This window comes from Callorhinus ursinus, unplaced genomic scaffold, assembly GCF_003265705.2.
Source record: "Callorhinus ursinus isolate GAN/ISIS: 27379988/994484 unplaced genomic scaffold, GSC_fseal_2.0 scaffold18, whole genome shotgun sequence".
NCBI lineage: Eukaryota > Metazoa > Chordata > Mammalia > Carnivora > Otariidae > Callorhinus > Callorhinus ursinus.
The window spans coordinates 21142268-21165792 of record NW_027397080.1 but is presented as its reverse complement, the minus strand read 5'-3'; the positions used below and the strand labels follow the sequence as shown (position 1 = coordinate 21165792).

Below are 23525 nucleotides of genomic sequence, written 5' to 3'. Positions count from 1 at the left end.
CTGAGTCAGCATCTCTGCCCCAAACATGTACATACACTCAGCAGAAAACAGTGGAACCCACCCCCCAATATTCTTAAGAATGTTGTTTTGGTTATGTTCTACTAATAATGATAATCCTGAGTTGGATAAAACAACACACCCCAGGGGCGCCTGGGTGGCTCAGTCGTTAAGCGTCTGCCTTCGGCTCAGGTCATGATCCCAGGCTCCTGGGATTAAGCCCGGCATCGGGCTCCCTGCTCAGCGGGGAGCCTGCTTCTCCCTCTCCCACTCCCCCCCCGCTTGTGTTCCATCTCTCGCTGTGTCTCTGTCAAATAAATAAATAAAATCTTTAAAAAAAAAACCAAAAAACACACCCCATCCATGCACTTTTCTTCCCTTGTTTAAACAAAGTGATTTAAAAGCTCCTTTCTGGGCATTTCAGAAGAACGCTTTCAAAAAGAGAAGCAAGATCCAAGAAACGGTAGACTTGGGAGAATGGGAAGAATAAATTTTTATAAAAAACGTTGTTATCCAAACATACTTAGTCCACCATACTCTTCTTCTAAGATGGTCAGATTTGTGAGAAGTGCAAGGTGTACTTGATGTCCCAATTCTGAATGAAGAGCCAAACTGGAGGAAGGTGCTATTGCAGGTACTACACATTCGTCATCCTTTCTGAATGCAGGAAGCCAAGGCACTGAAGCCCAGACACCATCCCTCGCTCCCTGCAGGGGACAGGCAGGTGCCTCGTCCTTGACCCAACACTAAGAGAGGGACCGGTGGACTGTGTGTAGGGTGGGTGTGCTGGAGCCGACGCAGAGAGGAGGCTAATCTGAAGACAATGTTCCACAGTTACAGCAAGTTCTTCACTTTCATGCTTTATTGAAAGTAAAATATGAATCAAAGACAGGTATTGGTAAGCAGGTTATGTCTCTAAAGAATTACTTTTTAGTTCAGAGCAGAATGTTGTCCCATCTACTGTGATACAAATCCTTTATGGACCAATGCATCTGGTATGAAACTCGAGCAAGGAAATATAACAGAACTTTATTCCCTCCCGTGACTATAAATCTCATATGTAAACATGATTTACTGTTACTGCTACTAAACTGGTTCGATCTGTACTTGTCCCCTCCCACCCACCACCCTCCCTTAAATATAAAATTTGAAACATTTCCTTCAAGTCTGATGTCCTTCAGTGCAATCTGCTTTATTTGACATAAGGCATTTGGGACAGTCACTTCGGAATAGTTCTCTGCCTTTTGGAAGAGTCACAGAATGGTTTAATTCTTAAATCCACCTTTTCGGTAATGCCCTAACATGCCAAACTTCTCTCTTCCCTCCTGGTCATTTCTTTAGAAGTCAGCAAGTATTCAAAAGATTAATGTCCAAGAAGACCAGTACCTGGGAAAAGAAACACACGTGGAGGTACAGTTGTGAACTGAAAATTAAGAGTTCATGTATTCCATTTGCCAAGAACGCATCATCAACAGGGAATATCCAATTTAACAAATGAACACAGCAGCCCCTTGACGTTGAAGGCAAGGAAAAATATCAGCAGACTCCAGGCTTTCAGCTAAATCACATTTCTGCTGAAAGCCATGTGTTTCCTACGCGGTATCTTCACACACGTTAATCAGATTTTACTGATGCTTTCATTTGATGGCCGTTTCTCATAAAGAAATTTTTTGCTTTGTTTTGTTTTAACCACATCAGGAGTTTCTTTGTAGTGGTAACGTGTAGACAACAAAGCTGCACTGACAGGAAGGCTTTATTTAGGCCAGTAGCTGCGCTCACTCATTTGCTTTAGCAAAGAACCCCTGGTATCTGATTCAAATTCATTCCTTGGCAGAATCACAAGCTGCCACGGACCTCTGGAGTAAGCCAAAAAGATTCAAGATGGCAACAGTTAAATCTGTAAATATCAAAGGTCTGTATTTGACAAATTAACAAATGTTATTGGCATACACAACTATAGTGGCCATGAGGGGACAACACACCACTGTGTCTCCAACCAAAGTAATAATCCAAGAAATGCCTGGATTCTCAACAGATTGACGAAACCTTTTCACTGAACCGGATATAATGCAGCAAATTCCTTTCCTCTAATTCTTACCAGTGATACACAAACTGTTTTCCTCTAAGACGAGACTGGTAGAAGGAACTGGGAACAGGCAAATATAAATGTCGAAATGCCAGTAGCTAATCCCCCAACCTTGCCACCGGCCCTGCCCCTCCAAATGAGAAAGGGAAAGCAAAATGGACATCTGGCAGGAGATACTGTGAACACACAGGCCCTATCTCAGGCCTGAGTGCTGAAAAAGATAATGAAGCTGCTTGAATAAAAAATGCATTTAACTAAAATTAATTTCAGTCATGAGACTCAGATTGAATTAAATTTTAAAATCAAATTATGGCCTTCGCTTTAAGAGAAAATTACAGTAGGACTCTGACATTCATGAACAAAACATGACAAATGTAACTTACCTTTAAACCCTTCTTCCGGCATACATACTAGAAAAAAAGAAAGAGACAGAGAAAAAAATAATTCCAAAATGAAAAAACTGCTGGGACAGACAACAGTAAGGTCACTTCGATGCCTAAAGACAAAAAGTTTAAAATAACTTCTAATTACCTTACTCACCCATAATGATTACCTTTGAAGTTTTGGGTGAGAATAAAGTCTTTCTGTTTTGTTTTATTTTCAAAGCAATACAGGTCCATCATTTGAAAAGTCAAATATAGTAGAGGAATGGTTGTAACTGGAGAGAGCTTTTGTAGGACACCAGGGGAGGTAGGCCTGGAGAAAGCCATGTGATGCCCTCTGGAGCTGCTCTCCCCCGCCTCCCTCCATTCCCACACTCTGGAACGAACCACCTCAGACTCGGGCAGCGCTTTCTTCTGCACTTTACTTCCAGATAATATGCTTACTCAGTTCACCCTTGGAACAACTCGGGGTTGGAGGCACTGGCTCACTGCATGGTCAAAAATCTACATTTAGCTTTGGACTCCCCCAAAAGTTGCCTGGAAGCTTTCCTGAGAACAGTCATGCAACACAAATTTTGTATCTTGTATGTATTATAGACTGTATTCTTACAATCCAGTAAGCTAATGAAAAAAAAATGTTACTATTCTTTTTTAAACATTGAAGAGAGAAGAGGGCAACTGGGGGAGGGACAGAGGAAGAGGGAGAGAGAGAACCCTAAAGCAGACTCAGCCTTGATCCCAGAGCCCTGAGATCACGACCCGAGCCGAAGTCAAGACAAGCTTAACCAATGGAGCCACCCAGGCGCCCTGAGAAAAATGTAAAAAAAAAAAAAATCTTAAGAGAAAATACATTTACAGTGCTGTACGTACACTTACTGAAAAACAAAAACCATGTATGAGTGGACCTTCACAGTTCAAAGCCATGTTGTTCAAGGGTCAACTATATTGTTACTTCCTAACTTTAGATGATATCTACTAACTTCCTCAACAAAAGATAAACATTTAGTTTGTCTACCAGCTCTTACGTGTCACTGGCCCCCTAACCCATCTGTCATACAGAGAGAGATAATTTTCAAGCCAGTGGGTCTCCGGTATGCAACTCCATGAACAGGGCCCACAGTCGAACCCCTTCATGTACCTTGGTTATATTTACTGTTTTGTAGGACTTTTTTTTTTTTTTTTTTTTGGTCTTGGTAACTGCTACCTTATTTATGACTTCCATTTTCTCTGTACCATCTCCAATTCAAGCAGAAGCTCTTTTAAAAATGTGTAAACCTCGAGACAGCCACCCATCACTTCCATGTTGCCCCACGGACACCCTCCGCCCCTGGCTGTGATCTGGACTGGGGATACTCACGCCACCTGCCACACAGCTTCTCTTCCAGGATTTCCCTTCACCATCTTCTAGGGCATTTTTCCTATGTTGGATCCCTACTTTTTTGTTCCACCACTCAAGTCTTTCTTGACTTACACTCTTGCTTCAGAGGAACACACCCTTCCATAGGATCTTGGCCAACGGTGCACGGGAGAGAAGTGTTTTGAGGCCTCACATGTGTTCACAAAGAGCCATCACATGTGAGGGCAGAATCAAGTCTGTCTAGTTGTAGAATTCTGACTGGAATTCAATTTTCCTCAGAAGCCTGTGGGCACAGCTCCATGCACCTGTCTTCCTGACTCTTTATCCTATGAATGTGACTCATTTTCCTTTGCATCTCTGGATGTTTTTAGGATCCTCCCAACCCTAGATTTTTCTCTTATGGTACCACGCCCTTGGTGCAATCATTTTTTAATTTCATGAATCCCTTTCTGTTCTCTGAATGTTCCTTCTATCTAGCCCCCTGGCTATGTGGTCTCTCTGTATTACGTATACTTAATTTTTAAGCTTCCTTATGCTTTCTGCATCAACTGCTTCCTCTGGGTTCCTTTTTTTTTTTTTTTAGTCTGCTGACAGACAACTTTCGGTTCCATGCTCTCAATCCTCTACTGCATGGTGGTCTGGAGCTGCCCCTCCTACCTACTGAAGTGTGAGGACTCTGTTCAGGGGGTGCTGGGGGGGCTTCCCTGAAGGGTACCTGGAAGATGGACCACTTTATAAAAATAGACATCTGTAGGTGACTTCCTTGAATTGGCCACTATCCCCCGAGTGGGATCGCCTCCCTCCTGTGTGGGAGGTAGAGGTAGCTGCCAGCTTCTGAACAAAAAGCTAGGGGTACTCTCCCTATGTGCTACGAACAGCCTCACTCTCACCTCTGTGGTTTAAGTCGTTCGAAGAGCTGAGACGCACACCCTCGGTGGGCGCATGAGGCACAGGTGGGGGAAGGAGCAGTGACGGGTTGTCAAGGAGGGGCTGTTGAGCGGTCGCCCTCCTTCTGGTCACAGGCTCTGCAATCTGAATCAACTTTGCTTCTTGGCAGACCTCTTCCATCTGCAGACTTACCTGTGAGCCGGTTTCCTCAGGTCAGCTAAATAATTACTACTCTTCTCGGCTTTCCATTTCCCCAATTTTTGTACGCACCTTTCTCTTTCTCTGAGCTTCTAAGATAAACGCTGTAAGATCCCACCCTATCAACACACAGAACTTTTTTCAAAGTTAAAAGTAAAAGCTGCATTAGGTATAATGCCCCCTCATTCTAACAAGTTAAGCAAGAAATTCCTCCAACAAGTTTGTCTTTACCTTGCATGACGTCATCCATTGCGGCATAATCCGCAATTGGCTCATCAGCCTAGGAAGACAAAGAAAAACAATTCAAAACCTCGGGGACCGATAGCCTGGAGCAGGAGCAGGCCAGAACCTCGTCACAAGGGTCGGGCCCAGGAGGCGACGAGTGTCTGGCTACAGACAAAGATGCAAAGCACTAGTAGAGAACAGGCTTCGGGCACAGCCAGCGATGTCCAGGACTAACAGAGGATGCCGCTGCCAACAATGTAGGTCTAGACCCATCACCATCAACACTGTACATTATCTGTGTCACTGTTTTCCTGCTCCTAAAAACACTTTTCGAAATGGAAATGTTTAGATCCCCTGAGATTTCTAAACGCAGATTGAAATGATATGAGCTAGGAAGCCAGCGGTGACGGTGACAGAGTGAGTTAGGTGGAAACCAAGTCAGACTGGTTCCCCAAAAATAGGTTAGCTGAAAAAGACATTTGTATCCATCCTCACACCAGGAACAAAGCACCCCTTGCCTTTTCTGGATGGAAGCCAACACAGAGTGCAAGCCTGCGGCAGGATGAGCTGCACGGGTGGAGGCCAATGACCAGCGTGGACTCTAGCTGCCCGCCTGAAGTGCAAGCCCTTTGATTAAAATGGGCTGTTTCGAGAATTTTGGACCTAGGAGGGTCCTTAAGGACTTGGCAACTTTAGGTTTTCAAAATAATTCCACAGAACCTACAGTTGCAAGACAAGCAAAAGGGGAACAGAAGGAGGGGTGGGCGGTAGGAGGGGGGTGCGCGGATATGTGAAGGAGTGGGGATGGATGTGCCTCCCCGTTTCAGGGCCTAACTGGATCTCCACAGAACTAAGGCTTCAGGGTATGAAAAGCATGCATTTCACAGTTCAAAAACCTGACAAAGCTTCTACCACAGTGGTGTCTGGCACAGTGGGGGTACTTCTAGCTGAGAAACCAAAGAGGCAAAGGGAAGTGATGAAACCCAGCCCGTAGGGAGGGAGTAAGGCAAGAACTGGGCTAAGCGAGGCTGGCTCAATGGCTTTTTTTCTTTGACAACCTCTCGGATAGCCCTCCTTTCTAAAACACTTTCTACCTCTCCTAAATCTACTCCACCCAAAGTCAATCTCCATGGCCTGAACAAGACTCCCATTAAGACAACCAAAAGTATTTTGACTGTTGTGGCCAAACCTCGTGTCTTATATTTGTTTCCTAGCTTGACTGGCTGGTACTTCTAAGATGAAGGAAAAGAGAGGATGCTTTCACAGAAGTATGGTTAAGTAATTCTGCTGATCCCGAAGTTTTGGCAGAGCCTGAATCTGTATCTATTATTTTTAACAAAAATTATGAAAACCCCACAAGAACCAACGACGTCTGGACCTCCTCTCAGTCTCTTGTGGCTCAGCCAGAGCTGGAGAATCCAGAAGCCAGCAAAAACTCACGGCACTCGCTTATTACCACACCCTGCTGAGGCCCAGAGGCAACCTTAACCATTGTCACTAGTAGGTTACACATGGGTGCAGGTCATCAAAACCTTCTAGAATTTCCTCAGGTAAGGAGCCGTTACCTACCTTTAACAAAATAACAGATTCGGGAATGACGCCAAGGGTGCCGAGGGTGGCACAGTCGTCACTTAAAATCTTTCCATCGATTGACAGATTCTGGTCAAAAGGAGCAACTGAAAACGCATGCATGATCTGTGCCAATACAAAAGAAAGTCTGTATAAGGCAAAATACTGAGACTTACACCCTATTTGAATAAATGAACACATGAATTCTTTAAAAAAAACAAACAAACAAGTCTTCAGACTACAAAAGATACTACTCTTTACAGTCAGCCCACTGGCTACACGCCCACTAAGACTATAATCCTAGCATATCTGGGAACACCCTTAGGAGATCTGCTAGAGAACACTTATACCCACAGATCCTTTTGTGTTTTTTTTTTTTAAGATTTTTTTATTTATTCACTTGAGACACAAGAGATACAGAGAGGGCATGAGGAGGGAGAGAAGCAGACTCCCCACTGAGCAGGGAGCCTGATGCGGGGCTCGATTCCAGGACCCTGGGATCATGACCTGAGCCGAAGGCAGACGCCCAACCATCTGAGCCACCCAGGCGCACCCCACAGATCCTTTTGTTGGGCACCTTGCCGCCTCCCCCAGAGGGGGGTGTGGGCAAACTGAAGGAGCAGAGGGTGAAGCACGCTGACAGTTCCTCTGGTTTTAAGTCCTGGGCAAGGAAATCACGGTCACTCTCATCCTGCCCCCAGGTACCACATTCTTTTGTCAAGTCAAGTCCAAATTCTTTCATAAGACCATCTTTAAATTAACCAGCAGGCCATTTGGATTCTTCTTTCGGTTTTAATTCCTTTAGCAAGCCTAGACTGTATAATTCAGCCCTTGAGATTGCTGTATATTCTTAAACAGTCTTGTCTCTGTTTTGGAATCAAAATAGGCATTTCTTAAGGGACCATATACCCCGTCCTACTTCAAGCCAATTGTTAAAAATGAAATACATTCAGAAAAAAAAAAGTAAATACATTAAGAAACACTGTTATGCATAATACACATTTTTTCAACATCACAAAAATGTCTTATTTTCATCATTTCTGGATAGTAATTACCAGTGGGCGGGCAAGGACGAGTTGGCCTTGGACAGGAGCACACAGGCACCTTCAATGAGAGGTTCTAATTTGTAAACTTCGGAGGGTGAGTTCAAGAATATTCATTTTAGGGGCACATGGGTGGCATAGTCTGTTGAGTGACTCTTGGTTTCAGCACACATTTGAGATCTCAGGGTTGTGAGATCGAGCCCTGCATCGGGCTCTGCGCTAAGTGTGGAGTCGACTTAAGACTCTTGTTCTGGGGCGCCTGGGTGGCTCAGTCGTTAAGCGTCTGCCTTTAGCTCGGGTCATGGTCCCAGGGTCCTGGGATCGAGACCCGCATCGGGCTCCCTGCTCAGCGGGAAGCCTGCCTCTCCCTCTCCCACTCCCCCGCTTGTGCTCCCTCTCTCGCTGTGTCTCTGTCAAATAAATAAATAAATCTTAAAAAAAAAAAAAGACTCTCTTGCTCTGCCCATCCCCCCTCTAAATCAGAGTATTCATTTTATGCTTCATAACTTATTCAATGCTTCATATATCTTATGACATGTATGTTTTATTGCTCCAATATCTATGATGTTGTGGGAAAACTATTCCACCTTTATACGCACTCTACTCCTCTACTCTCTGATTCTGGAAAGACAAAGCAGATCTGAGCCAACTGTGTGTATAATAGAGCCCAAGAGCTTTCCAAGCCAAGAAGATCATGACCAGAAATGTGATTTTAATAACGGCATACAGAAAAATAGGAACAAGGACAACAACGCTGGCCTCCTCTCTGTTAGGTCAGAATTTTAACTGGACTTAGCAAAAGGATAACAGCTCCTGGAAAACAGATAGAGATGGATCGGGATATGCCTGGGTGGCTCAGTCGGTTAAGTGTCTGCCTTCGGCTCAAGGTCATGATCCCAGGGTTCTGGGATCAAGACCCGCACCGGGCTCCTTGCTCCGTGGGAAGCCTACTTCTCCCTCTGCCTGCTGCTCCCCCTGCTTGTGTGTGCGCTCGCGCGCTCTGTCAAGTAAATAAATAAAATCTTAAAAAAAAAAACCACACACACACAACACAAAAGCCAGAGATGGATCTGTGGTTCATGTGCACTGATATCATCAATGATCTGCCTGTGCATCAATACACGTTATTTCTGGTGAGTAAGAAGTACTACCAGGACACTTCTACCAAAGCCAGCCCAGCACACAGGCAGAAGTAACCAGCCCCGGGTTAACAAAGGAGACCCAGGAGGAAGAAGGAGTTTCAATGGAGGTGTCCAGGGCCAATTTAATGTGGGCAATGTCACAGCTGCTGGACTGCAGGAACACCTGCTCACATCCCAAAACCCCGTGAGGGTGGACAAAGCAAATACCTCCGGCCACGAGCACACTCACTGAGGGGCTGATGCTCAGTACTTTATGTTTTGAGGACACAGACAAGGACATTTAATGAACTTCATTCAACAACTAATGACGCTTTTGTTAAGAAGCCACATGAGTTGAATGCTTTGCTCCATGCTGGAAATGTAAAAGTGAGTGAGTAATCCCACCCTGGAGGGGTTCAGAGAGCGAGGGCAGAACGATGTAGCCTAGATGGTGGCAGAAAGCACATGTCAGATCTGGGGAGGACAGAGGAAAGAGTCAGTTGGACAGCTGGAGGCATAGACAGGTCTGTAGAAGGGGGCCTATGGGAGATAAACAAGTACTCACTAGTAAGGAGAAAATGCTCTTTCAGAATGAGGGAATGGGACAATCAAAGGCATGGATGGAGGCCTTCGGTACAGTAATTCACAAAACATAAAAACGCCTGAGTATAATCACTCTTATATGGGCCTGTTTATCAAGCAGGTGCAGCATCCCTGATCTACGGAGCACAGGAGGAACAACGAGAGCCCTGTTCCCTAGCGGGGAGTGGCTCTGGACTGCTTGCTATAGGGCTGGGGTGGTTGGGGTGGGGGTTGCTAAAATAAGGAAACCCAGGGACAGTGGTTTCAGCTGCCAGCCATTTAACCTCTGGGCCAACATTTCCTCCTCTCTATGGCAGGCAACATCACCCGCTCAAAACCTATCTTTGGGAAGATGAAATAATACAATTAAACACCAAACATCTTCTGTGAAAGGAGATGAATCAATTGTACTTCCATTTACTTTACGGTATCAGAGGTGGATGAATTAATAATCAGGGAAAGCAAGCTTCTTAAGGTTTTAAGCAACTGTAAATGGGCTTGTCCAGAATAAAACATTTACAATTTTACAAAGGTTGTCCTCCTATTAACTTGGAAATGTAATATCCCTCAGAGGAAAGGCTCCATGAAATATATATATAAAAAAAAAGGGCATTACATACTTAAAAAAACAACTCACGACCACCACTATTGGAAATGTAATATCCCTCAGAGGAAAGGCTCCATGAAATAAAAAAAAAAAAAAAAAAAAAAAAAAAAAACAACAACTCACGACCACCACTAACCAAGGGTCACACTCATGCCCACTACAAATCCTAATGCTGGCCAGACTGCCAGGCAAAACGTCAGGTCTAGTGGAAGGATTCAAAGCCACTACCACTGAGCAGCGAGGAAAAATTACATTTCACTGCCCTTTGTTTTGACTCCGGATCACAGTGCCTTCAAAGCCCAGGTGGGGGGCGCGGGAGGAAGGACACTGCAAAGGACCCATCCAGGAAGAGAATATCGGGGGTTTCATTTGAACTGTGGCTCACTTCAAACAGCAGCTTGGTGCAGGTAACATGCTCCTCTACAGAGGATATTTCTGCTGACTTTTGATTTGTTCTTCAAAAAATGGTAGTCCATAATAAAAGCAGAAAGCAGCACAGGCTTTTTGAATGTCTTTATCCACAGGGGCTCTTTTTGTAATTTAAAGGTTTTGAATGTTCGAGGTTTACCACTGACAGGCAAAAAGCCGGTGACAGAAACAAGTTTTCTTAGATGTAAAAGGTACAATAACAGAGTAAAGATATTATGCCAATACTTTATTTTCAGAGCCGTGGGTTCAACCAAGGGAAATACTGTTCCCAGGACAATCTGGAACATATAACACCCTCAAAGGAAGCCTGTATTTTTGCCTCAATTACAATGATAAATATCAGCAGCAAGAAAAAATGCAGAACCAGTAAACTATGCCACATGAAAGTAGCAAAGAGGGAAGTTTGGTCAACTTTTTGGATATGTATCAGTGCCTGAAACAGATTAGCGGCCAGATTTTCTTCATGTACATCTTGAACTTATCAGCCCCCCTTGCCTAGGTTTTGGGACACACCATTGCCATGCTCATTTATACTACTTTTGTATTGATACCAAGAAATAACAAAATCAAGAAGTATTTTCATAATGCCTACTTGAATTCACTGAACTGATGTGCAAACCAATGCTTGTTTGGGAGAGGGCAGGGGAAGGGATGGGGAGGAGAAGATCTAAAATGAATCTTCAAAAACCAATTTGGAAAACACCACCCCATAAAGAGGTGGTAAAGAAAGGTAACTTTAAAATTTTAGCAAGGAGACTTCTCTAACACCAAAAATATTGTGAGAGAATTCCTGACTCTTTGGAGTGAATCAACAATCAAGTAACTGCCTTTTAATTCCCTTTACGTTTCACAGCACATTCTTGGTAATAGGCTCGAATACCTATCAAGGGGTCAAAGGAAAACACAAGGCATGATAAGGCGAGGGAACGATGATTCTGGAACAACCTCAGCATGCAACAAGTTAAATGGCTCTGTTTCTCATTATGGAAAGCTACTCAGAGCCTGCTCAAGTTTTCACAATCCGAACCACTCTCACCTTCACAGAAATATTCTTGGTTATTCTATCTGGTTTAAAAAACTTTTTAATTTATTTTTCAATTACATGGTCTCTATGCTCAGCAAAGGGCTTGAACTCATGACCCTGAGGAGTCACATGCTCTACCAACTACTGCCAGCCAGGTGCCCCTGATTCCCGGCTATTTTGAAAACTTTATGTCTTTCTAAAAGAAAGAGTTATTTCAATTTAGGCATTATTGTGAAATCAAAAGAATCCCCTCTCAATGCATTGATACTATGAGCATATAGAGGTTAAAATGGCCGATGATGAAAGAAAACAGATGTATATAAACATAGGGGAAAGCAGGAATTCATGAAAGTCGAGGTCCAGAGCATACTTAAACAAAAGTTGTTAATTTTCCTCACCTGAATTTTCAATTCTTTTAATGTTTGATTAGCAGAAACAAGAAGTGCTTTCTCACCACGGACTTTTCTATGTCGCATACTGCGCCGAATGACTTGCTTTTGATAGGCTATATAATTTTGATGGGTTATCTTTTGCCGCTTTGTTCCTCCGTTGCTCTATAATAAAGATCCAAAACAAACAAAGCGCTGAAATTATCCATTCTGTGACCCATGCTCTTAAGTACATCAAGTAGGCAAAACTGGTTTATTTATTGGTTCCTTAACCATTTGAAATTCAGTGTCAACAGTGAGTAGAAACTCCCGGGAGGTCCTTACATAGCAGGCTCACAGAAAACGGGGGGGGGGGGGGGGAATAAGCGAGCTATACCTCTCTCACTGCATGCAAGCTCCAGGATTTAAAAAGAAAAAAATTTTATAGAAAGGACATTTAAGAGCAAAATGGTATGTTTGACCTTAAATCAGAAAAACACACATATGATAAACTAAAGAACTTTAAGATTGCTAAATTTAATTCATAAACAACTGAATTCTAACGTTTGTATTAAACATTTTCTTCCCTTGAGAATGGCATGGAAGCTAAGTAGAAGCAGCTGAGAACTTTAAAACATATTAATAAAGACATCAAACTTCGTTTAACTAAAAACAGGATGACACATTGTGCTTGACAGGATCACGAAATAGCTTTGACTGTGAAATATTCTTGCAATACTGTTACCCCTGAATCTAATCAAACATTTAGATCCTATTTCCAATGGACAGAAAATATAGAGAACAGAGTAACAAAGGAACATCAGTAATATAAGGAGGCAATCAGCTGAATCCAGGATATGGGACAATCTGTAAGAAATCAAATTGGTGTCTAGTCAATGTCAAAGACAAAAAGAAAGGGGGTGAGGAGGTGGGACCAATGTTCTAGATACAGTAAATGTATACCCTGATGGCATGCCAGTTTGAGGGGAAAACATCATTTTGGACATATTTGGGGTACCTTGAAAAATTTGAGTCCGGGTAATAGGACACTGTCTTATTTATGTTGGTTTAAGTATTTAGAGGTGAAAAGTCATGATGGACACCATCTACCTGAACAGAATTTGGCAAAATGTACAGGCATACATATGGGTACAGAATTCATAATGCAGCAGTCTTCAAAAAAAATGACAGATAAGGACCAAATGTCTTTCTACAACACTCCTGTAAAAACCTCATTGAGGAGGTTAACCATCAGGAGTCTTCTGTGAACCAGGCCAAGGAATGAGAGAAACAAGATTCCTTAAACAATTTTTTCCCCTGCTTTAATTAAATCTGGATGAGGTAACCCCCAGGCCCTGGCTCTGGTTTCGGCAGTTGTCACTGAGTGTTAGCTGTGCAAGGGCAGAGCGGTTTAGGGGTCATTATGGACACAGATGCCACATACTCATTACTAACAGAGTTCCAGAGATTTACGAAGCAGGGGAAGATCAGGATGCAAGCCCAGAAAAGCACTGGTTCAGGGGGACACCCGCTGACTAGGTGCCACGCAAAGCGAGGTTCAGCTCTAGCCCCGAGTCTACAGAGATACACAGGTGATTAGTTCTAAGATTCGTGAACAGTAAGTTACGTGGGAAGGGGAGTTAAAAATAAATAAATAAAAAGTTAATCATTTTACCCAATCTCAAATATTCAAAGGAAAGGTCAAGCTGCACCTAAGTCCCACAACTAGGAATAAAAATACCTACAACGAAATAAAATTTTACTTTAGAAATACAAAACACAACCAGATAACAAATCCCTACACACTGAGCAAGATACATATTTTTTTTAATGGCTCTGATTTTAAATGGGTCTAAAAGCTTCTCCCAGAATTTAAAAAAATAAAAATACACATAATTTAAATCCAACTTATCTGACAAAAAACAGCCCACTGCTTTTAGACGGCTTTCCATTACCTAAGTGATATCCAACACTGGGTGCATCATTAACCTGAATTGTAGAAAAGGTCAAAGTCAAAGAGACCGGGTTGATCTAGCTTAGAGGAAAAAGGGGGATTTGTTCCTCCCCATTAAGGACAAGCAGAGATGCATCATTTCCTATTATGGGGATTTAAATCAGCAATTGCAGATGCTCTCCATGTACTGAGATACCGTAACACGTTACAAAGAAAATGTCAAGATGCTGAACTTCTGAAAGGCATGACATTCTTCCCGGACCATCTACTCTTCTAAAGGAAGGTCACATGAGATTTTTTTGAGGGATAAAATATTTAAAACACTCTAGAGTATTACAATATCCAAACAAGGAGAGGGAAGACAGGAGAAAATTATAATGTACATATAAAAGAAATCACAGCATAAAAGGCAATGTTTCCCATCATTCTCTATCATATTTGTAAATATGAAATCTGTTGTCCTCCACAACTGAGAAGAGTAATTCTACATCAACTCTTTAAAAACTGCTGTGGTTATAACCACAATGAATAAAACTAGACATTCAAAAAAAACTGGCTTCCCCAAAATCTAAATCACTTGTAAATATAAAAAGTTTTCTAAATAACTCAGGCTGAATAGCAAAGCTTGAAACAGAAGCTAAGGACAGACAATATAAAGATACTTATCAAGCTTTACAAAGTAATTTACAAAGTTTACCAGAAGAACAAAAAATGAGTGACAACTGACTTGAAAAAAGATGAGATTTCCAACTGATTATTAAACTATACTTCCAAGACATAATCATTAAAACAGTATTGTACTGCCAGCCAAGCAATGCAAGAGAATAGTGTCGTAAGTCTGGTGGATATGTTCACCGCCCAATACTCAGGAGATTTTAATGTAGCAACCAAAATGAGCAAACAAACTAGTTTGTGGATCTCTGCCTTGCCAAGATAGATGGTCTGAGGCGATGGGGACATGAGAAGAGTTGATGACAAAAACGGTTAGAAACTGGCCACAAAGATATGTCTGCAAACTCCAATCAAGGGACCATCTCAAAAACCATCCCAAGAAACATTAAGACCTGTATCTACAAAGGTCTGAATAAGCACAGTATTTATAATGTCCCGTCAAAATTCAGTCTGCATTCCTGTAAAATGTGTAAGTTTGGCTATTTCTGAACCAAGGAGGCTCTCCAGTGCTGGCTGACTGAAGCACAAATTTGAATGAGTGGTGGATCATGGTCAGCAGGGTGGTGCACAAAGTGTGCAATTTTATCCTTTTTCACAGGTATTCACAGTGATCGTTTTAGGAGATCCAACAAGCCATGGAAAACAAATGGGGCTATCTCTCTGTACCAGTTGGAAAACTACAAGTAACATTTACCTCTGGGAGACCAAGATTGTAGTCAAGAGGGCTTTTCAAACTTTCTTAATGTTGAAAATGAAGTAACAGTATCAGTGTGTACAGACAGCCCAACAAGCCCAGATAGCTCTGCTCTGTAACAGATTCAGATACAGCAGATGGCCATTTTAACACTTTTATTCCTTCAAGGAGAAGGTTAACCATAATTTAACTACTGTATTTTAGCAGTAAAGAAAGAAAATACATGTCTCATCTGTGAAACCTAAACTCTAATAGAGTAGAAATTCCATGAATTTAAGGTATCCATAAAATACCCTGAAACACAGTGGTCTGAGTTTTTCAGGTGAAACTTACCGACACCCTGTATCAACCATATTCCCATGTTATTTCCTGTTCTTAAGTTACTTTTCTCCAATAACACTATGAATATGCAGAATATAATCAAGCAACCAAATAAGTGGGATAGAAAACCATAACAAAATACACAGAAAACAGATAATTTTAGGAGAAAAAGATTAAATTTATCATAATGAAATACAAAAGACGAATGCCGACTGGTCATTTGAGTAACACTTTAAGAAATGCAGAAATCTCTTCTATAAACTCCATTAGTAAGACCATAGTATATTTTGTTTGTAATGAAGGAAACTGAGTCAATGTTTTCATACTTAAATAATCCATGATTAAACAATAAACCAAGATATGGATCTCGTTTTAGTCTTCTTTTCCAGCAAAAGATTTCATCATTGTATTGTATTTTAACCTTTCTTACTCACTAGCAACAAATATATTAATTCTGGAATAATGCAGTTCATGGCTTTTTGAGAGAAATCAGGGTTGCCACTGCAAGCCATGAAAACTAAGCCAAGAGGGCAAACAAAGAAGGGAGCTGAGAACCAATGTCCCATGGAAGGGATGGAGCAATTTCCAGGGACCTGGAGTGGCTGCTTTCAGAACGACGGAAGGTAAGACAATAAAAAGCAGCTTCGACACATACTTGATTAAAATCTGGATCTTTTTCTCCATCTGGTTTAGCTTCTTCCTTATCCTCCTCTGTTTCAGAACTACTCACATTCAGCTCCGGAGCTGAATCCTTCATCACCTGAATGCAAACACAGACAAGAAGATGGTTGGACCTGTGCAGGGCAGGCTATGGAGGGTGTGGGCGCTTTCTCACTGGGGGATAACAGACCCGGCAGAGGATGGAGACTCAAGGGCTGGTTCCTGTACTCTTTTAACATACCAGTTTTTATCCTAGGATTTACTCATGTCTAATGTGGTCACCATAAACATAAGCATTATCTGCAGAAGAATTATTATTACTGGGCTTTTACAATGATGTTATTTTGCAGAAGTTCAAAGATGCTCTAAATTTTAGCTAGCATGGGGACTGTCAAACCATGCAGACAGCAGGAGCCACAATACTTCCTTAAGACCGAGACAAGGAAGGATGGAGGAAATGCTTTTACATTATGAAATACTGTTATAAAACTCAAAATAAATACTAAAACCTTAGATAAGCTGGATACTATTTTAGATACCAAAGTATACATGGACTAATAGGCACAAAAGACAAACTTTTAGAGGAAACACAGAAATTGATACTGGTTAACTGCACTTTCTCAGCAAATGAGGAAATAAAGGCCTTAGTTCAGCTTGTGAAGCAGAACCCAAAACCTTAAGAGCATAATCTGTAAATTATCTTCCTAAAACCATGTGTTTGGTAACGGTTGTGAAATAAAATGTAGTTTAGTCTCTAATTCCAAAAATCCTGGAATCAAATTAATGACATGCCCAGAGATCTAGGTCAGGATCTACCTAAGAGCCATTCCTAATATGATAGAAATGCTCCAAATCTAATCCACAGCACACCCCTGCTCCCAAAATACACCCAAATCTGTCTCCTTCATCTACTCTTAGAGATCAGGGCAAGAGACTCTATACTGGCCATCCTTATTCCCGTTCTGTCCCTGCCAATTCCAAACAGAATGGCCAGGGTCACCTCTTTAAAGCATGCATCTATTCACACCATGACCTTGCTTGCCCCTCTCCAATGGCTTACATCTATACTCTGAATAAAAGCCCAAATCCTTGGTATGATGTATAAAATGTGATAGGATTTGTCCCTTGCTCCCTTATCACTATCCTTCATTGGAAGAGAACTCACGTTAGAGTACTGCTGTCCCCCTATGGTAGTCGGTGTGTGTATGTGGCTGTTTAAATTGAAATGAATTAAAAATTCAGTTCCTGGGTGCCTGGGTGGCTCAGTTGATTAAGCGACTGCCTTCGGCTCAGGTCATGATCCTGGAGTTCCAGGATCGAGTTCCGCATTGGACTCCCTGCTCAGCAGGGAGTCTGCTTCTCCCTCTGACCCTCCCTCCTCTCATGTGCTCTCTCTCAATAAATAAAATCTTAAAAAAAAAATTCAGTTCCTTAGTCACCATAGCCACAGTCACATGTGGCTATTGGCTACTACAGCATACAGTGAAAATAAAGAACAGTTCTATCACTACAGGAAGCTCTACTGGACAGAGCTGCTCTACACATGAGGGACTCTACTGCTTAAGCATATGAGGCTTATCCCTCTGCCTGAAGTACCCTTCACAGGCTGGCCCTCTGCAGTGGACACTCAGGTAAACAACTCCAAGACCTGTTTCTTGTCCATTTCCCATCTGACACTGCTACCTACCTCCACTTGTCAGTCTCCGACTTTACCCTGCCAGATTTTCTTCAAAAACACTCATTCCTGTGTAATCATCTTATGAATTTATGGGTTTATTCCTGTTTTTTTTGACTGGGTGTTCTAGATCTTTTTTAAAAATAGAAATATAGGGCGCCTAGGTGGCTCAGGTGGTTAACTGACTGCCTTCGGCTCGGGTCATGATCCCAAGGTCCTGGGATGGAGTCCCACGTTAGGCTCCCTGCTCAGCGGGGAGCCTGCTTCTCCCTCTCTCCCTCTGCCTGCCACTGCCCCTGGTTGTGCTCTCTCTCCGACAAATAAATAAAAATAGAAATATAATTAATATACAATACTACATCAGTTTCAGGTGTACAAAGCAATGATTTGACATTTGTATATGTTGTGAAATGATCACAAAAATAACGCTGGTTCCCATCTGCCACCCATATAAAGTTACAAAAATTGTTTTCTGGTAATGAGAACTTTTAAGATTACTTTTTAAGCAACTTTCAATCTTGCGATATAATTATTGTTGACTATAACCACTATATACATACATTACACACTCTATAAAGCCATGACTTATTTTATAACTGGTAGTTGTGTCTCTTGATCTCTTCACTCCTTTCACTCACCCTCCCACACCAACCCTGGCAACCACAAATCTATTCTCCATATCGATGAGTTTTATTTGTTTTGTTTATTAGATTCTATATACAAGTAAAATCATATGGTATTTACTTTCTGTCTGACTTACTTCATGTGCACAGTACCCTCAAGGTCCATCCATGTGGTCACAAATGACAAGATTTCACTATTTTTTTTGACTGAATAGTATTCCACTGGGCAAACACAATTTCATTTTCCATTCATCTATCAACAAACACCTTGGTTATTTCCATCTTGGCTATCGCAAAGAATGGTGCAGGGAACACAGGGGCACATATCTTTTAGATTTAGCATTTTTGTTTTCTTTGGATAAATACCCAGAAACAGAATTGCTGGATCATATGGTAATTCAAGGAACCTCCATCCAGTTTTCCATAGTGGCTGCACTAATTTACATTCCCACCAATAGTGCACAAAAGTTCCCTTTTTCTCGACATGCTCCCAAAATGTTTTTGTTTTTAAGACTTTATTTGACAGTGCCCAGGAGAGGGAACTCAAGCAGGGGGAGTGGGCCAGGGAGAAGCAGGCTTCCCGCTGAGTGGGGAGCCCGATGCAGGGCTCACCCAGGACCCTGAGATCATGACCTGAGCCAAAGGCAGACATTTAACGACTGAGCCACCCAGGCGTCCCTCCTCTCCTTTTAATAGACATTTTGACTGGTGTGACGTGATCGTTCATTGTTGTTTAGATTTGCATTTCCCTGTTCATTAGTGATGCTACACTTCTTTCCACGAGGATGTTAGCCATCTGTATTTCTTCTTTGGAAAAATGTCTCTTCAGATTCTCTGCCAATTTTTGATCCAATTTTGTGCTGCATGAATTCTTTGTATATTTTGGATTATAACCCTTTATGGTATATGATCTACAAATACCTCCTCCCATGCAGTACATTGCTGACGGTTTCCTTCACTGTGCAGATTTCAGACTGCTGTGGTCCCATTTATTTTTTTTTTTTTTTGCTTTTGTTGCCTTTGGAATCAATCGAAAAAAGTATCATTACAAGGGATATCAAGGAGCTTGTTGTTTATTTTCTTCTAGGAGTTTTATGCTATCTGTTCTTACATTCAGGTCTTTAATCCATTTTGAGTTGATTTTTGTGTGAGATGTGAGCTGGTGGTCCAGTTTCATACTTTTGCATGTGGCTGTCCACTTTTCCCAGCACCGTTTATTGAAGAGACTGTTCCTACCCCAGTGTATATTCTAGCCTCCTTTGTGGCAAAATACTTGACCATATATGCTTCAGTTTATGCCACTTGATTAATGTGCCTGATTTTATGCCCATACCATACTGTTTTGATTAGTGTAGATTTGCAATACAGTTTGAAATCAGAGTGCTGCCTCTAACTTTTTTCTTCTATCTCAAGACTACTTGGGTATTTAAGATCTATTGTGGTTCCATACAAATTTTAGGGTTGTTTTTGTTCTATTTGTTTAAAAAAAATGCCATTGCGATTTTCATAGGGATTACACTGAATCTGTAGATTGCTTTAGGTAATATTGACATTTTTATAGTATTAATTTTTTCAATTCATTAGCAAGGAGTATCTTTTTTTAAAAGATTTTATTTATTTGACAGAGACACAGCAAGAGAGGGAACACAAGCAGGCGGAGTAGGAGAGGGAGAAGCAGGTTTCCCGCTGAGCAGGGAGCCTGATGTGGGGATCCTGGGATCATGATCTAAGCCAAAGGCAGCCGCTTAACTGACTGAGCCACCCAGGTGCCCAGCAAGGAATATCTTTCCATTTATCTGTGTCTTCAATCTTATCAGTCTCATAGTTTTAATGTATAGACCTTTTACCTCCCTGGTTAAATTTATTTATTTATTTTTTTAAGGATTTACTTATGAGAGCTAGAGAACAAGCAGGGGGAGGGGCAGAGGGAGGAGCAGCCAGATGCAGGGCTCAATCTCAAAACCCTGAGATCCTGACCTGAGCCGAAGGGAGAGACTTAACCAACTGAACGACCCAGGCCCCCCATATTTTATTCTTTTTGATGGCATTGTAAAGGAGATTATTTCCTTAATTTCTATGATAGGTCGTTGCTAGATGTATAAAAATTCAACTAATTTTTTTTTTAAGTAAGCAATATGCCCAAGGTTGGGTCTGAACTCACAACTCTGAAATCAAGAGTCACATGCTCTAGGACTGAGCTAGGCAGGCGCTCTGCCACTGGTTTTTTATATATTAATTTCTGTGCTCTCCAATGTCATTAAATAAATGGATATTGAATTTTATCAAATCCTTTTCTGCAGCTACAGAGAGGATCATGATTTTATCCATTTTATTAATGTGGTGTATCATGCTGACTGATCTGCAAATGAGCCATCCTTGCATCCCTGGAATAATTCCAACTTGATCAGTGTTTTATTGTTTTTTTTTTTTTTTAAGATTTATTTGACAGAGAGAGAGCCAAGCACATGCACACAAGCAGGGGGAGTGGGAGAGGGAGAAGTAGGCTCCCCACTGAGCAAGGAGCCCGATGTGGGGCTTGATCCCAGGACCCTGGGATCATGACCTGAGCCAAAGGCAGACACTTAACCAACTGAGCCACCCAGCCACCCCTGTATGTTCCTTTTAACATACTGTTAAATTCGGTTTGCTATATTTTGTTGAGGTTTTCCGCACCTATGTTCACAAGGGGTAATGGCCTGTAATTTCTTTATGCAGTATCCTTGATGGCCCCATAAAGTAAGTTTGGGAGCATTCCTTCATCCTCAATTTTTTGGAAGAGTTTGAGAAGGACTGGTATTAAATCTTCATTGAATGTTTGGTAGAATTCACCAGTAAAGCTATCTGGTCCTGGACTTTTGTTTTGATTAATGTTTAAATCTCCTTATGAGTAATCGGTCCATTCAGATTTTCTATTTCTTCATGATTCAGTCTTAGAAAATTGTGTATTTCCAGAAGTACATCCATTTCATCTAGGTTTTTATCCAGTTTTCTTCTTGTAATTGATTTCCAGTTTCATACCAATGTGGTTGGAAAAGATGCTCGATATGATTTCAGTCTTCTTCAATTTATTGAGACTTGTTTTGTGGACCAGTGTATTACCTATCCCAGAGAATGGCCCATGTCCACTTGAGAAGAATGTGTAATCTGCTGTTTTTAGATGGAATGCTCTGTATATATCTATTCAGTTCATGTGGTCCAATGTGTAATTTAAGGCTGATGTTTCCTTATTGATTTTTCTATCTGGATGATCTATTCATTGATGAAAGTGGGATATGAAAGGCCACCAGTAGTACTGCATTGCTGTCAACTTCTCCCTTCACCTCTGTTAACATCTGTCTTAAGTATTTAGGTACTCCTCTGTTGGATCCATATTTACAAATGCTTTAAGTTCTTGGTGGATTGACTCCTTTATGTAATGCCCATCCTTGTCTTTTAGTAGTCTTTTTTAAAATCTCTTTTCTCTGATATACATAGCTTTCTATTGGTTTCCATTTGCACGAAAGCTTTTTGCATCCCTTTATTTTCAGTCTGTGTGTGTCTTTACCAACATGAGTCTCATAGGCAACATATAGATGGAAGATGTGTCTTGTGTTTTCATTTTTTTTTAATCCATTCAGCTACTCTGTCCTTTGATTGGAGAATTTTAGTCCATTTACATTTAAAGTATACTTTCTGTTTCTTCTCTTGCTTTCCTCCCTTGTGGTTTGACGACTTTGTTTAGTTCTTTCTCATTATTTTTTGTGTATATATGATAGGGTTTTGCTTTTGGTTAATGTTAAGACTCACACTAACAACTTATATATAATACCAGTATATTTTTAAGTTGATAGCAAGTTAATCACTTTCTATAATTGTCTTTTTAATCCTCCAATGTTTTGTTTTTGATGTCATTCCTACATCTTTTTATCTTTTTAATCCCTTAATTATTACAGTTATACCATTACTATGCCTTTTAACCTTCAGACTTGCTTTATAAGTGATTAAATCCACTTTACTATCTATTTACCTTTACCAGTGAGATTTTTACTGTCACATGTTTTCTTATTACTAATTGGTACCCTTTCTGTTCACCTGAAAGAAGTACCATTAATATTTCCCGGAGGGCTGGTTTAGTGGGGATGAACTCCTTTAGCTTTTGCTTGTCAGGAAAACTGTTTATTGTTCCTTTAATTCTGAATAATATCCTTGCCAGGTAGTGTTCTTGGATAGAAATGTTCTTTCAGCCCTTCAGATATGTCATTATCACTCCCTTCTGGCATGAAAAGTTCTTGTTGGTTTAACTCTTACAGAGGTCCCCTTAAATGAAACAAGTTGTTTTTCTCTTGCTACATTTAAGAATCTCTACATTTGACATTTTAATTATAATGTGTCGTGGTGTGGGACTTTTTGGGTTCGTTTTGTTTGGAACCTTTCTAGGTGTCCTGGGTCCAGGTGTCCGTTTCCATCCCAGATTAGGGAAATTTTCAGCTCACTTAGCTCTTCCCTCTTCTGGGACCTCTTATTATAAGATGAATGTTGTTGGATGTTGTGCCATAGGTCCCTTAAGCTAGCTTCATTTTTTTAAATTCTTTTTCCTTTCGGGTGCCTGGCTAACTCAGTAGGTTAAACGTCCAACTCTAAATCTCAGCTCACCTCTTGATCTCAGGGTCGTGAGTTCAAGCCCCATGATGGGCTCCACACTGGGCATACAGCCTACTTTACAAAAATTCTTTTCTTTTTACTGCTCTGGGCGAGTTCTACTGCTGTCTTCCAGACCACTTATCTTCCTTCTGCTCAATCTGGTTTCCTGTTGAAACCCTACAGTGGGGCGGCTGGGTGATAGACACTGGGGAGGTTATGTGCTATGGTGAGTGCTGTGAATTGTGCCAGACTGTTGAAACACAGATCTGTACCTCTGAAACAAATAATGCAATATATGTTAAAAGAAGAAGAAGAAGACGATGATGATGATGATGATAGCAGGAGGGCAAGAATGAAGGGCGGGGAATCGGAGAGGGAGACGAACCATGAGAGACGATGGACTCTGAGAAACAAACTGAGGGTTCTAGT

The 23525-nt window shown here is 41.3% G+C and overlaps 1 protein-coding gene across 4 annotated transcripts in view; it reads right to left on the bottom strand.

The window, feature by feature from the left end:
* Window positions 1–841: 841 nt before the first annotated feature.
* Window positions 842–23525, bottom strand: part of USP48 (ubiquitin specific peptidase 48) — a 93528-nt gene continuing 70844 nt past the window's right edge. For all 4 annotated transcript variants that reach the window (XM_025855974.2, XM_025855973.2, XM_025855976.2 and 1 more), the window contains 6 exons: window positions 16174–16278; window positions 11908–12063; window positions 6704–6829; window positions 5141–5189; window positions 2467–2493; window positions 842–1383 (listed from right to left, as the gene is read on the bottom strand). In XM_025855974.2, coding sequence (XP_025711759.1) covers window positions 1361–1383; window positions 2467–2493; window positions 5141–5189; window positions 6704–6829; window positions 11908–12063; window positions 16174–16278 — 486 coding nt within the window. In that variant the 3' untranslated portion in view covers window positions 842–1360. The remainder of the gene's footprint in view (window positions 1384–2466; window positions 2494–5140; window positions 5190–6703; window positions 6830–11907; window positions 12064–16173; window positions 16279–23525) is intronic.